Below are 15,302 nucleotides of genomic sequence, written 5' to 3'. Positions count from 1 at the left end.
ATAGAGACTATAATATAATTAAATGTAATATTAATTTAATTTTTTAAAATTATTTTTAGATGATTGAAGATCTCCTGCTAAAGCCAGTGTGATCTCTTGCTATATTTTCTATCTTTTCCACATAGTGGAATAGTTTGCTCTCATGCCCTTAATAATGTCTCTTTGAAAAACTTGCAACTGTCTTCAATTGTTTTTCCCCTTAGACTTGCGTCCCATGGGATTTTATGTGTCAGCTCCCTGAGTTTGCTAAGGCATACCTTATTGAAATCTATTGTCTTTATTTTGCTGTTTTCCCTCCTACCGTTCCTTAGAATCATGAACTCTATCATTTCGTGATCATTTTCCCCCAAGTTGCCTTCCATTTTCAAATTCTCAACCAGTTCCTCCCTATTTGTCATAATCAAATGTAGAACAGCCTCTCCCCTAGTAGCTTTCTCCACCTTCCGAATTTAAAAAAATGTGACTTTTTAGCTGTCTAATGAACTCTTCTAAATATACTGCCAATTTCCTCCCAGTCAGTGTTGCTGATAATTTGTCTCAGCTTTGGGAAATTAGCCCTTTGGAAGAATTAAGTACCTACAGATATTACTGGTTGGGAACTTTTCTCTGTTTCTGTATTTGAATGTAATCTGTACGATTCTTTATTTTGTTCTCCTCTATCATATGCCCCCTTCTTTGTCTCTTCCCTAAACTAAATAGCCCCAAACATTTCAGTCTGTCTACATAGGGCATCCTCCCTGATTCTCACCTCTCCAGAAATTCCTTTTCTATCTGCTATATCTTTTATAGAGACGGGGTGACCAAAGCTGAGTGCATATCCAGAGCAGGTTATTCTCCATGCCATTCTTTAGATATCCAAACATTGTCTTTGTTTTGGCCACTGCTGCGAATGATGAGGTGTTTTTGTGGAATTGCTATCAATGATGCCCAGGTCTTTTTCCTGATGTGTGTTCTAGTTGGGATGTTTCCCACGCCATATGTCTTGGGAAAGGTTTGGAGTTTTTCCATTCTCATATTTTGAGACTGTGTGAATGGGGAATTCCCTACAGCATGGACTCTCTAGCCTGGTTTCATTGCATTAAGGAACAATGAGGGATAACCAGTATCTACACTCATGTTTCCTGCTAGTGCCTATTAAGATTTCCCACAACACGGCGTGTAGGATATATTGACACATGGAGCACCATAGCATATGGTGCATAATCAAATATATAATTGGCATTAGTAGGGTCAGTTGTTCATAATTCATTTATCTGAATAATGAAAATGTCATTTCTCAGTTTGTGAAGAGTGACCAATCTGCTTCATACATGAGAACAGCCTCCAGTAGTGAATTTAGTGTCTCATATTTTCTCTCCATCCAGGCTTTTGTACTGCGACCATCACCCTAGACCCTGGGCACATACAGGAAGCTGGGGGAACATACGGTACATTCAGGAGACACCATTCTGCCTCAGAGTTGGACACCTTCTCCCCTACTCCATGTCAGATTCCAACACAACTGACCTCACCAACGCCTCCACCTTCATCCTGCTGGGCATTCCTGGCCTGGAGGCGGCCCATGTCTGGATCTCCATCCCCTTCTGCGCTATGTATGCTATAGCTGTGTTGGGGAACTTCACCATCCTGTCCATTGTGAAGATGGAGCCGATCCTCCATGGGCCCATGTACTATTTCCTTTGCATGCTGGCCGTCACTGACCTGGTCCTGTCTACGTCCATCCTACCCAAAACACTGAGCATTTTCTGGTTCAATTCCAGGGAGATCGATTTCAGTGCCTGCCTCACCCAGTTGTACTTCATTCACTGCTTTTCAGTGATGGAGTCTGGGTTCTTCGTGGCCATGGCTTTTGATCGCTATGTGGCCATCTGCCATCCCCTGAGACATTCCACCACCCTGACAAACCCCATGGTGGCCAAGATTGGGCTGGCCGTGGTGCTGCGTGGTGGCATGCTCGTAATGCCCTATGTCTTGCTGGCAAGGCGGTGGCCATATTGCCGAACCAACGTAATCCCCCACACGTACTGTGAACATATGGCTGTCGTGAAGCTCGCCTGCACCGACATCCGCATCAGTAGTTATTATGGTCTCTCTGTGGCAATCTGGGTGACCGGTCTGGATATGATTTTTATTGCCATATCCTATATCCAGATCCTCAGGGCCATCTTCAGCCTCCCCACAAAGGACGCCCAGGTCAAGACTTTTGGGACCTGCAGCGCCCACCTCTGTGCCATCCTATCCTTTTATATCCCAGCTATCTTCTCCTCCCTCACTTATCGTTTTGGCCACCATGTGGCACTCCAGTTCCATGTTCTCATTGCCAATGTGTATCTCCTGGTGCCCCCCATGCTAAACCCCATCATCTATGGGGTGAGGACCAAACAGATCCGGGACAGGCTGCTCCAGCTCTTTACTCATAAAGGGATGAAATTTTTCTCCTGGTGCACTGCCTCTCAGACCAAGCTCCATGCAGAGCTGGCTGGTGACATGGTGCTGAGCCGTCTTCCCTGAATCACTGACTGGACTGTCAAAGAGACATGAAATTCTTTACTGGCCTTACTGTGCTGTGTCAGTGTGACAAACTGGGGAATTGGTCTTCGTACAACTCATTAACTCATACGGTTGCCACATTTTTAATTGCTGGTAACTGGACCCCTGAAGCCTCTGCCCTGCTTCTTTCCCCAATACTCTGCCCCTGCTCCATATCTTCACTCAAGGCCCCACCCATTTCTGTGCCTCTTCCCCCATGTCCCCACAGCCTTCTCCACTTCTTCCCTCTAGGTCCGTCTCTCTTCTCCATCTTTTCCCCAATACCCAACCCCTGTTGTTCGCTCCTGTCCTCCCTTATTGGTGTCACTCACTGGATTGTCTCCACCTTCCTCCCCCTACCTGGGCTCCCTCTGCTCCGGGGCTAGGACAGGAGCTTCTGAATCCTGACAAGGAGCCTGGCTGCAGGTAGGAGGTGGTAACAGCTGAGCAGGAGCTGCCGTGGGTTAATGACCTGATGCCTCTCAGCACCCTGCAGTAACCGAACAGTACCAGGTTCTCTTTTTGACCAGACTTTCTGCCTCATGCTAAATATGAGTCAAGTGTAACACTATTGCAAAAAAAGCAAACATCATTCTGGGATGTATTAGCGTCCAGTTCTGGGCGCCACATTTCAGGAAAGATGTGGACAAATTGGAAAAAGTCCAGAGAAGGGAAAGATAAATAATAAAACATCTAGAAAACATGACCTATGAGGGAAGATTGAAAGAACTGGGTTTGTTTAGTCCGGAAAAGAGAAGACTGAGAGGGCACACGATAACAGTTTTCAAGTACCTAAAGGGCAGTTACAAGGAGGAGGGAGAAAAATTATTCTCCTTAACCTCTGATGATAGTACGAGAAGCAATGGGCTTAAATTGCAGCAAGGGAGGTTTAGGTTGGACATTAGGAAAAACTTCCTAACTGTCAGGGTGGTTAGGCACTGGAATAAATTGCCTAGGGAGGTGGTGGAATCTCCATCACTTGAGATTTTTAAATGCAGGTTAGACAAACACCTGTCAGGGATGGTCTAGATCACCATTTCTCATATGCGGCCACCCTGGCTGCATGTGGCCACCAGAGGGTTTCCCTGAGGCCACAGCAGTTTTCTGGGTGGGGGCGGGGGCGAATCATAAGCCCCTTCCCTTTCTCTCTGTTGTTCCTGCCTGTGACACTTCTCTGCAGACACAGGTGGGACACACAATACTTAGGGAGCAAGGTGAGGAGGTGAGCAGTGAGTCGAGCAGCAGGCAGGGGGGCTGTGGAGGAGAATGATGAGGTGAGTGGTGGGCAGGGGGGCCTGGTGGAGGAGTAAGGATGCGAGCGGCAAGCCAGCTTCTGGGTGAGAAGGCAGGCGGGGGAGGTGGTGACAAGGCAAGTGGCAGGTGCATAGGCAGCAGTTGGAGCCTCCCTTTGCGGAGGCTAACCCCAACTCCACCCCTTCCACCCACGCCCCACCAGCAGCCGGAGCCCTGAGATCCCCGGCACCTGGAAACACAAGCCCTCCAACTGGAGAAGCCCCAAGCACCCCACCCTTATCTGGAGGATCCCCGGGCTGGTCAAAGCCCCGAGCTATCCCACACAGACACACCTACCCAGAGGAGTCCTGGGTTAGATGAAGCCCGGAGTGACCCCTCTCATGTTCAGAGGCGCCTCAGGCCAGCTACAGCTGAAGCTGTGCCCTTCCCTCCCCTCCCCAGACTCAAGCTGCCCAGATACGTTTTTATTATTATTTGGACTTCCATTATGTCAATGCCTTTTTAAATTTACTTCTGAATTGTTATACAGACTACCGCTTTCACCAAAAAACGCACAAGAAACAATAACAAAAGACAAGAACGTGCAAAGCACTTTATTTGTGTTTCTATTCTGTTAGGTACAGTAAAGAATAGAGACAACTGTGCATTATCTTCATTATTGAGTCTGCAAAAAAAAAAAAATCCCCCAAACGTACATAAATAAATTACAATGATTTGGGTCTATATATGTGCATATTTCTTTATTAACTTTAAAAATAAATGATTTTAGGAAAAAGTGTCAGTGCGGCCACCAGCAAGAGTTGGTGGCCACACTCTGAGGCCACCAAAAACATTGTTGCGAGAACCCCTGGTCTATATCAAACTTAGTCCTGCCATGAGTGCAGGGGATTGGAGTAGATGACCTCTTGAGGTCCCTTCCAGTCCGATGAGTCTATGATTTTAAGAATTCTGCTGACCAGAATGGCCCACTTTAGTTGTAAAGTTAATTGGTAAAGCTCTGGATATACAGTCAGCCCTTGTTTTACATGTATTGTTTTGACTGTTTCAGTTATGCACGGTCAGTTAATTGTGACCCTTTATTTTTGTACACGGTAGGGATTCACGTGTACAGGGTACAGCGTGGTCAGTGACATGCACAAACCAGTGAGCAATGGTAGTAGTGAAGAGGTAAGGCAGGAGGGGTGGAGCAGGAGGGATGGGGTGCCTCCTCTCTCCTCTCCAGCCAGCCTTGCAGGGGGCCACAGAAACTCTGGCTGGGGGCCCCTCAGGCATGGGTCAGGGTGCAGGGGCTTGTCCCGCTCCTGCTTGGGAGTGGGGTTGCAGATTTGACTTGCTCCACCTGGCATTCCTGATGGGGAGCGGGGTCATGGATTCACCCCGCTCCACTTGGCATTCCTGCCGGGGTATGGGGTCACAGATTTGCCCCACTCTACCTGGTGCTCCTGCTGGGGAGCGGAGTTCAGGACTCACTCTGCTCTGCCTGCACTCCTGATGGAAAGTGGGGTTGGGGACTCACCCGCTTGCCCTTTATTCCCGCCAGAGAATAAGATCAGGGCAGAGGGGCTTAGCCCACTCCACTCACCTACTATTCTTGCCGGGGAATTGGCAGGCCTCCATTCCCTGACCCCAGTACCTGGTAGGAGTGCTAGGCAGAGCGGGGTTAGCCTCCGACCCAGCTCCCCGGCAGGAGCGCTGGGCAGAGCAGGGTGAGCCCCCGACCCCCACTTCCCGGCTGGAGAGTGGGGGAACCCTGGACTCTGCTCCCCTGCTGAAGCGCTGGGCGGTCAGGCAGAGCGGGGCATATCCGCGTCCCTGCTCCCCAGCTGTAGAGCGAGGCAAGTCCCGGACCCCATCCCCAGCTGGAGTGCTGGGTGGAGTGGGGTGAGTCCCAGAGCCTGCTCCTTGTCTGGAGTGCTGCCTGGAGCAGGGCAAGCCCCAGACTCCACTCCCCAACTGAAGCACCAGGTGGAGTGAGGCAAGCCCTCAACCCCACTCCCTAGCTGGAGAGTGGGGCGAGTCCCGGACCCTACTCCCCGGCTGAAGTGCTGGGCGGACAGGCAGAGCATGGCATATCCGTAGCCCCACGCCCTGCCAGGAACACCAAGGGGAGTGGGGCAAGTCCTTGATCCCGCTTCCCGGCTGGAGTGCCAGGCGGAGGGGGCAAGTCCCCAACCCTGCTCCCTGGCAGAAGCGCCGAAACGGGCAAGCCCCCGACTCTGCTCTCTGTCAGGAGCACCAGGCGGGTGTTCAGAACAGTGCAAGCCCCTGCACCCCAACCCCCTGTCCCGGGTGCGTGCCTGGGGGGCCCTTGCCAGAGTGTCCACAAGATCGGCTGCAGGGGGTGAATGGAGGTGGCCCCATCCTTTCTGCCCCATCCCTCCTACCTCCCCACCCCATCGTTGCCCACCCACCCCAAGTCAGGGCCCACCCCACTGCACCACACTCCCCAGCCTCCCTAGACATCCCAGAGGAACACTCACAGCACAGTACTGTACTGCATTGTATGCATTAGGGAGGTCCTTTTGGGAGCCTGGAGCCTAAACCCTTATTTCCCAGAGTCCCTTGGTTTCTATTTGCACGGTGTTATTTTAAGAACATAACCACCGTGTAAATTGAGGACTGACTGTATTCAATAAAAGGACAATTGATGATGCTTTAGATTGTTGTGCATTCAAGTCATGGTTTTGAAACAATTAGAGATTACCCCCGAAACAGACAGAGTGAAGTGGAGGAATCCTACGGGTGCTGGGGGTGCTGGGATGAGTAATATGGAATATGTAGATGAAGTGAAAGTTGTGATGGGAAGTGGGTAGGGGGAAAGGGTGTTACAAGCTTTGAAAGAAGGTTTGATCTTGTAGCTCAGGAGCATTCTTATTTAAAGATGTTGCGAAAGAAATTTTATGGGACAAAAGGGTGAAAACTATGGCTGAGATGCCTTCTCTAGCTGATAATTTTCAGCAAACACAGGCCTCTATTGTGAACGAACACCATGCTTAATCATGGTAGGAAGCAGGGTTCCCATTTTACCCCTGGGAAGAATGAGGCTAACTGGACAGCTGGCACTCGCCTCCCCAAAGCCATTCTTCTAATCCCTGACCAATAAAAACAGAGAAATCCAGAAGGTTCTACCATTGTAATTCCACTGATCACCTGAGGAAAAAATGCCCTGTGCTGGGAGGAAGCAGGCAGCCCATGTGAATGCTGTGACCCTGATCCCAGAAGCCCCCATGTGCCTGTCATTTATCATCTGGGTTTGTAAAGTGATCTTCTGCATGACCAGGCACGAAGCACATCAATGCTGTCAGCATTAATTGCAGGAAACACTTTGGGTGGGAAATACAGGGGCAGAAATGTGTGTGGTTTAGGCACAGTACAGTGCCAGAAGGTGACATACTGCCAGGACAGATTTCAGAGGTTTTTTAGTAGGAGGTGACAAAATCCTTGTGCCTTTGGCAAATGTGCACATAGAAACCAAGAGTTTGGAAGCTGTATTATCAGTGCGGGTAGTAGATAATAACCCATCCATCCTGGGTATTTACAGGGCATCAGACAATTTGGAGATCTAGGCATTATCCCTAGTTTTCTTACTAATCAACTATATATTTTTTTTTAAATATCACTTCTCATCTCCCCTTGGGAAGGTCCCTTAATTACTACTTACTCCTAAAGGTAGATAAAGAACACAGAAGCACAGAGAGGCTTGTCTCCCTCCTGTTTACATTCAGATGCTCATTACTCCCTAGAGGCTGAGCGAACCCCACTGGGATTGCACAGAGCTATATTATATACTGTGTACACCCCTCTGTCGGCTCTCGGCGTGGGATGTTGCTGCAGATGCTGGGGTGAGAGAGGTGTGGGACACGGCTACCTGAGGGGGATTTCCAGGGAAGACACTTATGTCTCAGAATTGCCAGGTACTGCATCTCTTGCTGAGGAGTTCACCTGCTCAACAAACCTATTACAATGTGGGAATGATGGATAGAGAGTAATTTTGTGGTCCTTTATGCTCTGCACAGCCATTAAACATCCCAGGACCCTGGCCACAAGTGATGAATTTCCTCCAGTACCATGGGCCAAAATATCCCTGTATGCTGTGCCACCCCCCGCCCCCCGCCCCACAACTGATGTCTTCATCCCCAGGGTTGCTGCATTTCAGGATGAAAGCTGTTAGTAGATGTACAATACAAGGACAAAGTCTGAGGCCGTGCCCCATAGTTTGTTCAGGAACCGCTCAGGCAAAACTCCCCTTGGAGTAGGAACTGAGAAAAGACCCCAGGAGCCAGCTGTGTGTTAATGCAGAGACACTGTTACCTCCTTCTCTTGCATTTCAGAGCTATGGCTGCTAATAGGGAGCTGTTACCTGACCTTTATCTACTGGAATGCATGAAGGTGCTGGGGCTTCTCATTGAAAAAAAATATATATTCAACATAAGCAAGACATATTTTCTACGAGCTTCATTCGAGAAGTCAGCTGAACTACAATGGCCAATCCATGTGTGAATCCCATTCGACTAAAATCTTTGTTCCAATAATGTCAGTGGCAATTAATTCCACAGGCCAAATATATATTATTTTTACAATTTTATTTTATTAGTGTTATATGTTCCGACTTTCAGTGTAATCTAATGTTTCCCTGTTTGTGTGTCATTAGACACAGTAAATAGAAATGCCTGATCTACTTTCTTTATCGATAGATTCATAGGGACTATTAGAAGGGTTTTTAAGGTCATCCATTCTGATTTCCTGTATACCACAAGCCATTAAATTTCACCCAGTTACTCCTAAATTGAGCCCAGAAACTTGTGTGTGACTAAGTCCTGGTCTATACTGGTGTTTTGCATCACAGAATCATAGCGCGATAGGGTTAGAAGATACTACATGGGTCATCTGGTCTAACCCCCTACCAAAAAGGAAGGATTTATTGTGTCTAAGCCATCCAAGATGGATGGCTATCCAATCTCCCTTGGAAAACCTACAGCTAAGGAACTTCCACAACCTTCTGAGGTGTCTGTTCTATTGTTATCCTGTACTTACAATTGGGCAGTTTCTCCTGAGATTTAATCTACATCTGCTGTGCTGTTGTTTGAACCCATTACATCTTGTCCTCCCCTCCTTGGCAAGAAAGAACAATCATTCTCCATCTTTTTGATAGCAGTTTTTCAAGTACTTGAAGACCACTAGTGTGTCCTCGCCTAATCTCCATTTTCCCAAACTAAACATACCCAGTTTCTTCAGCCTTTGTTCCCATGGCATGAATTCCAACCTTTGGATCACCTTTCTCTCTCCTCTCTGTATCCTTTCCAGTTTATCTACATCCTTCCAATACACTGGTAACCCAAACTGGACACAATAGTCCAGTTGAGGTCTAACCAGCATCGAGTAGATTGGTACTTGCACCTCCCATGATTTGCAAGATATGCCTCTGTTAATACAGCCGAAAATTGTATTTTGCTTTTTTTTTCCAACAGCAAAAAAATCCACCCCCCCCTCAGAGATGTAACAATATCAACCTAACCCCGGTGTAGAAAGCATGAGGTTCAGGGAAGAATTCTTCTATCAACCTCCCATCTCACCTTTCGGGAGAACCCACCCATAGGTGTAAGTAGTGTTTACATTGAAGTTGTACGGAAATGCCACTGTAGTGTTTCAAGTATAGACAAGCCCTCAAGTATATGTTTCATCCAGAGATGAGGTGTTGGAGAATCCATCGCTTCCCTTCGCAGTTTGTCCCAACGGTTAATTACCCTCAGTGCTAAACATTTGGCCCTTATTTCTGATTGGAATTTGTATGGCATTAGCTTCCAGCCATTGGGCCTTGCTCTGCCTTTCTCTGCTAGATTTTAGAACCCATTATTACCCATGGTTTTCTCCCCAGGAACGTCTCAACTTGAACATTTTTTTGATGAAATAAATTGAGGAAGTTATCTCTCTCTCTCTCTCTCTTTCTCTCTCTCAGGCATTATCTCCTGTCTGCAATCATTTTTTGTGGCTCCTTTCTGCCCCGTTTCCAGTTTTTCAACCTCCTTTTTAAAATGTGGACCCTGGGAAGTCACACAATCAGTTTTCACCAGTGACATTTGCAGAGGTAAAATCCTTTCCCTGATGCAGCTCATCACTCCCCTGCTTATGCATCCAAGGATCGCATCAGTCCTTTTGGCCTTAGCATCACACTGGGAGCTCACGATGAGTTGGGTGTACACAATGACCCCTAAATTCAGATCAATTGGTATGCCTGCCCTGGCCACCTCATTGTAAACATTGTGCAAATCTTTAGGTCACCTGCAAATTTTATCTGCAGTGATTCTCTATTGGCTTCCCGATCATTGATGAAAATACTGAATAGCATCAAGCCTAGAACTGATCCCTGCAAAACCCTGCTAGAAGGAGCCCCAGTCACTGACAATGGCCAATTTATAACTGCTTTCACACAGTACTGCCCCTTTTTTTCTTGCCCTGCTGCTGCCGGATTGCAAACTTCTGGTTCAGAATGATGAGATATGCATGTACTCTGGTGTTCGTAACTCTAAGGTTCTACTATAGACGCTGTTTACAAATGCTCCATTACTGCTAAAGGACTAGAAAGTATTTCATCCCCGCCTGTGATATGAGTATCTCATATGGCTTCTTTCCAACGCAAAACAAAAATACTTCTTGAACACATCTACCGTTTCTGCGACTTTAATAAATTTCCTTTCTCCCTCTAGGAATTGACCTAAACCTTTCCTAGCATTTCTTTTGTTCTTAATATACTTAATAATCTTCTAAATTCCATTTTGTATTGCTTGCTATCTTTCCCACTGAATTGGGTCTGATGGGTTCCCCACAGGATGCCACCTGCAACTGGGGTACCACTGAGCACCCCGACCCACCAACCTGGGCTCCCTCTCACACTGTGGTTCTGTGATAAATTGCCAAGCTCACTCTTTCACCAGAAAACACACAGGTAGGGACCCACGCAGCTGCAGAACTTACAGGCTGCTGTGATGAGCTGTGCATGGGGAGGCTACCGCTAAGGAACTGCCCAGCTGCTCCGTTTGGAGTGTAAACTATTATATTGTCTTGTGCTGCACAGATCTGCCCCACGTTATCAGTCCCACACACTGGTTTGTGATAAAGCAAAAGCAAATTTATTAACTAGAAAAGATAGATTCTAAGTCATTATAAGTTATATTAAACAGATCAAAGCAGATTACCTAGCAAATAAACAAAAATGCAACCTAAGCATAATATCCTAAAGAGACTGGATATAAGTAGTAAATCCACATTCTAATTGCTGATTCAAGCAAGCTGCAGGCACTTAAGGGGCAAACTACACTTGCTTGCAGCTTGAAAACCCCAGGTATTCCTTTCACATGCTGGAAACCTCTCTAGCCCTGGTCCAGCCTTTCCTTACAGTTCAGTCCTAATTACTCAGATCTTCCCAGGAGTCTCTTTGGGTGGTGAGTCAGTGAAGAACCACAGTAATGTCACTCCCCTGCCTTTAGGACCCTTTGTCTCCAAGTCTGGTTCCCATGCCTTTCAGTGGAAAAACACAGGGATTCCAAAAGGGGGTCCAGTACCAGGTGATCTAGTCACATGCCTCTAGAATGTCATAGCAGCCATGACTCGGATGCTGTTTGTAGAGTCCTCAGGAAGGCTTCCTGGTGGGAGATTATCTTCTTTTAAGACCTACTTGTGACAATGTACCCCATAAGGCTTTATGGGGAGGGGGTGCTTATAAATGTATGGATGACATAACTGGAATATGTTTTGTGTTGCCTGTGCCATGTAACATATCTCCGTAAGGGTTATGATCTACTATATCTATTCATCCTATTTGTACATATATATCATTTTCTACTCAAGGTTAAGAATATGGGCTGTGTGCTTGCTTGATTTCTAAGTAAGCTTTGTGAGGCATTTGGTCAGCTTCTTTAGGAAGGAATTCGCCAGGTTAAGTACCTGATCAGGAGACACTTAGGGAACAATGCATCTTGGAATGCTCCAATCCACATGAGAAGTCTTCCTGGAGACATACAAGATGCCATGTGGACAATGGCGTCGGCCTGCAAAGACTGAGTCATGCAGGGGCATGTGACTTGCCCAGGTGACTCCAAAACTCCATCTTGGAGCTGGGCTTTGCATAGGAGGGAGGAGGGGGGTCTCCATCCACAAGAGAGAGTCTACTTAAACCTGTGGGAGACCCCTCCATTTGGTCTTCAGCTGGCTAAAGAAGGAGCCTCTCCACCCCCCCCCTCCCCTAGGATACTTGAAGGAGACTGAAACAAAGGACAGTAACTACAGGGGGTGTGAGTGATTGCTGGACCCAGGCTAAAAGGAGATTAGCCTGTAAAAGGGAGCACTCTGGAACTGGTGAGGAAATTATCTGTATTCAGTTTGATTAGGCATAGATCTGTGCATTTTATTTTATTTTGCTTGGTGACTTACTTTGTTCTGTCTGTTACTACTTTGAACCACTTAAATCCTACTGTCTGTATTTAATAAAATCACTTTCTATTTAGTAATTTACTCAGAGTATGTATTAATACCTGGGGGAGCAAACAGCTGTGCATATCTCTCTATCAGTGTTATAGAGGGCGAACAATTTATGAGTTTGCCCTGCATAAGCTTTATGCAGGGTAAAACGGATTTATCTGGGTTTAGACCCCACTGGGAGTTGGGCATCTGAGTGCTAAAGACAAGCACACTACTGTGAGCTGTTTTCAGGTAAACTTGCAGCTTTGGGACAAGTGATTCAGACCCTGGATCTGTGTCTGGAGCCAAACAGGAGTGTCTGGCTCAGCAAGACAGGGTGCTGGAGTCCTGAGCTGGCAGGGAAAACAGGAGCAGAGGTAGTCTTTGCACATCGGGTGGCAGCTCCCAAGGGGGTTTCTGTGATCCAACCCGTCACACTACTGTTTTCTCCTAATGCCTCTGTAACCTTAATGTGCCCTTCCCTGTCAGCCACCAAGACAGATCATCTTTTACCTGGTGGTAGTTCCTCAGGTGTAAACCCATTTGTGATAGAGATACATAGTCAATATTTCTAACTTCAGACACAAAAATGACCCATGCAAGCAAAGATGATAATAATATTCATTAAATCATACCTTCCCAATGATATTTTACATGACCTATCTTGCATAAAATACATGATGATTATTTCATAATCATATAATAATAATATCACTGTGAAAAATATGAGGTGTAGTGTCACAGTGGGGTTTTACACAAAGTGGTCTGCTATCTTGACTGTGGTATTGTGGCTCTTTAGCTATCTAATAAACTCTTCTTAAAGAACTTCCAGTTTCATTCCCGTTTTTTCTGTCTACATTTTTCCTCCCAAAGTGTTTTTCCTGATAATTTGCTGTAGCTTTCGGGAATTATCCCTTTTGAAGCACAACGTGTCTATAGCTATTACTGGTTGGGAAATGTTCTCTGTTTGTCTATATGAGTGTAATTACTTACATTCTTTTACTTTCCTCTCCTCTATCATACACCCCCTTCTTTGTCTTTTCTCTAAACTAAAGAGTCCCAGACTTTTCATTCTGTCCATGACTGACAACCTCTCCCATTCTTATAACCTGTCTCATAAAACTCCTTTTGATCTTTTATATCCTTTACAGAGACTGTGTGACCAAAACTGAGCTTGTGTCCAGAGCAGGTTATTCTCCTTCCCATTACTCAGGCATCTGAACATTGTCTTTGTTTTGGCCTCTGTTGTGAATGAGGAGGTGTTTCCATGGAGCTGTTATCAGTGAAGCCCAGATCATTTCCCTGAGGTTTGTTCTAGTTGGGGTTTTTCCCTCGGCAAATATCTTGACAAAGGTTTGGGGTTTTTTTCCACTCTCAGATTTTGAGCAACCAGAAGAATAGGGGACTCCGTACATGATGGACTCTCTAGCCTGGCTTTCATTGAATTAAGTAACAATGATGGATAACCAGTATGCTCACTCATGTTTCCTTCTAGTGACTATATCAAGATGTGTAGGAATTATTGATGCATGGAGCAACATGAAACGTGGAATTGGCATTACTAGGATTAGCGGTTCATATTTCATTTCTCTGAATAATTAAAATGTCATTTTTCAGTGTGTGATGAGTGACCAATCTGCTTCACCGATGAGAACAGCCATCAGTAGCATATATAGTGTCTCATATTCACATTGTCTCTTCATCCAGGCATTTGAACTGAGACCATCACCCTGGACCCTGGGCACATAAAGGAAGTTGGGGGAACGTATGGTACATGCAGGAGAAACCGTTCTGCTTCAGTATTGGTCACCTTCTCCCCTACTCCATGTCAGATTCCAACACAACGGACATCACCAACCCCTCTACCTTCATCCTGCTGGGCATTCCTGGCCTGGAGATGGCCCATGTCTGGATCTCAATCCCCTTCTGCATCATGTACGCCCTAGCCATCTTGGGGAACTTCACCATCCTGTTCATCGTGAAGAGGGAGCCGAGTCTCCATGGGCCCATGTACTATTTCCTCTGCATGCTGGCCATCACTGACCTGGTCCTGTGCACATCCATTATGCCCAAGACTCTGAGCATCTTCTGGTTCAGTTACAGGGAGATCAATTTCAGTGCCTGCCTCACCCAGATGTACTTCCTTCACTGCTTCTCAGTGATGGAGTCTGGGATCTTTGTGGCCATGGCTTTGGATCGCTACGTGGCCATCTGTGATCCCCTGAGACATTCCACCATCCTGACGAACCCTGTTGTAGCCAAGATCGGCCTGGCCGTAATGCTGCGCGGTGGCATCTTTGTACTGCCTTATCTTCTCCTGGCGAGGCAGTGGCCATATTGCAGTAACAAAATCATCCCCCACACACACTGTGAGCACATGGCCGTGGTGAAGCTGGCCTGTGCAGACACCCGCCTCAGTAATTACTACGGCCTCTTTGTGCTATTCTCTGTGATTGGTCTGGATGTGTTTTTTATCACCGTGTCCTATACCCAGATCCTCAGAGCAATCTTCAGCCTCCCCACAAAGGATGCCCGGCTGAAGACTTTGGGGACCTGCAGTTCCCACCTCTGTGCCATCTTAGCCTTTTACATCTCAGCTCTCTTCTCCTCCCTCACATACCGATTTGGGCATAATGTGGACCAGCATTTCCATGTTCTTATTGCCAACGTGTACCTCTTAGTGCCCCCCATGCTAAACCCCATCATCTATGGGGTGAGGACCAAACAGATCTGGGACAGGCTGCTCCAGCTCTTTACTCATAAAGGGACCTAACGTCTCCTGGTGCTCTGGCTCCCACACCAAACTCTGTGCAGAGCTGGCCTGAATCACTGACTGGATGGTCAGAGAAACATTAAATTCTTTCCTGTCCTCACTGTGTTGTGTCAGTGTGACAAGCTGTGGAACTGGTCTATGTAGAGCTCATTAAGTTGTCCCCTTTCTAATGACTGGTAACTGAATCTCTGAGGCCCCACCACCTGCCCGACCTCTCCCCTCCAGGCTCCACCCCTCTCCACCTATTCCCACAGGGCCCCATCCCTGTTACTCACTCATTCCATCCCTCTGT

General features: G+C 46.9%; 2 protein-coding genes across 2 annotated transcripts; both read left to right on the top strand.

The window, feature by feature from the left end:
* The first annotated feature begins 1,482 nt into the window (after positions 1-1,482).
* Positions 1,483-2,511, top strand: LOC103306652 (olfactory receptor 52R1-like). Its single transcript, XM_008174876.2, has one exon. The coding sequence runs from the start codon at positions 1,483-1,485 to the stop codon at positions 2,509-2,511; it is 1,029 nt and encodes a 342-aa protein (XP_008173098.2).
* An 11,500-nt stretch (positions 2,512-14,011) lies between these two features.
* LOC101935799 (olfactory receptor 52R1-like) lies at positions 14,012-15,010 on the top strand. Its single transcript, XM_005290025.2, has one exon. It carries the CDS (start codon positions 14,012-14,014, stop codon positions 15,008-15,010), a length of 999 nt encoding a protein of 332 aa, XP_005290082.2.
* The last annotated feature ends 292 nt before the right edge of the window (positions 15,011-15,302 follow it).

Source organism: Chrysemys picta, chromosome 1, assembly GCF_011386835.1.
Source record: "Chrysemys picta bellii isolate R12L10 chromosome 1, ASM1138683v2, whole genome shotgun sequence".
In the NCBI taxonomy this organism is placed as follows: Eukaryota; Metazoa; Chordata; order Testudines; family Emydidae; genus Chrysemys; species Chrysemys picta.
The sequence above is the reverse complement of the archived record's forward strand: the minus strand, read 5'-3'. Positions and strand labels throughout refer to the sequence as shown.

Bases quoted from the DNA above. Each gene is read 5' to 3' on its own strand.
- LOC103306652 (XM_008174876.2), top strand. From the start codon at position 1,483: ATGTCAGATTCCAACACAACTGACCTCACCAACGCCTCCACCTTCATC.
- LOC101935799 (XM_005290025.2), top strand. From the start codon at position 14,012: ATGCAGGAGAAACCGTTCTGCTTCAGTATTGGTCACCTTCTCCCCTAC.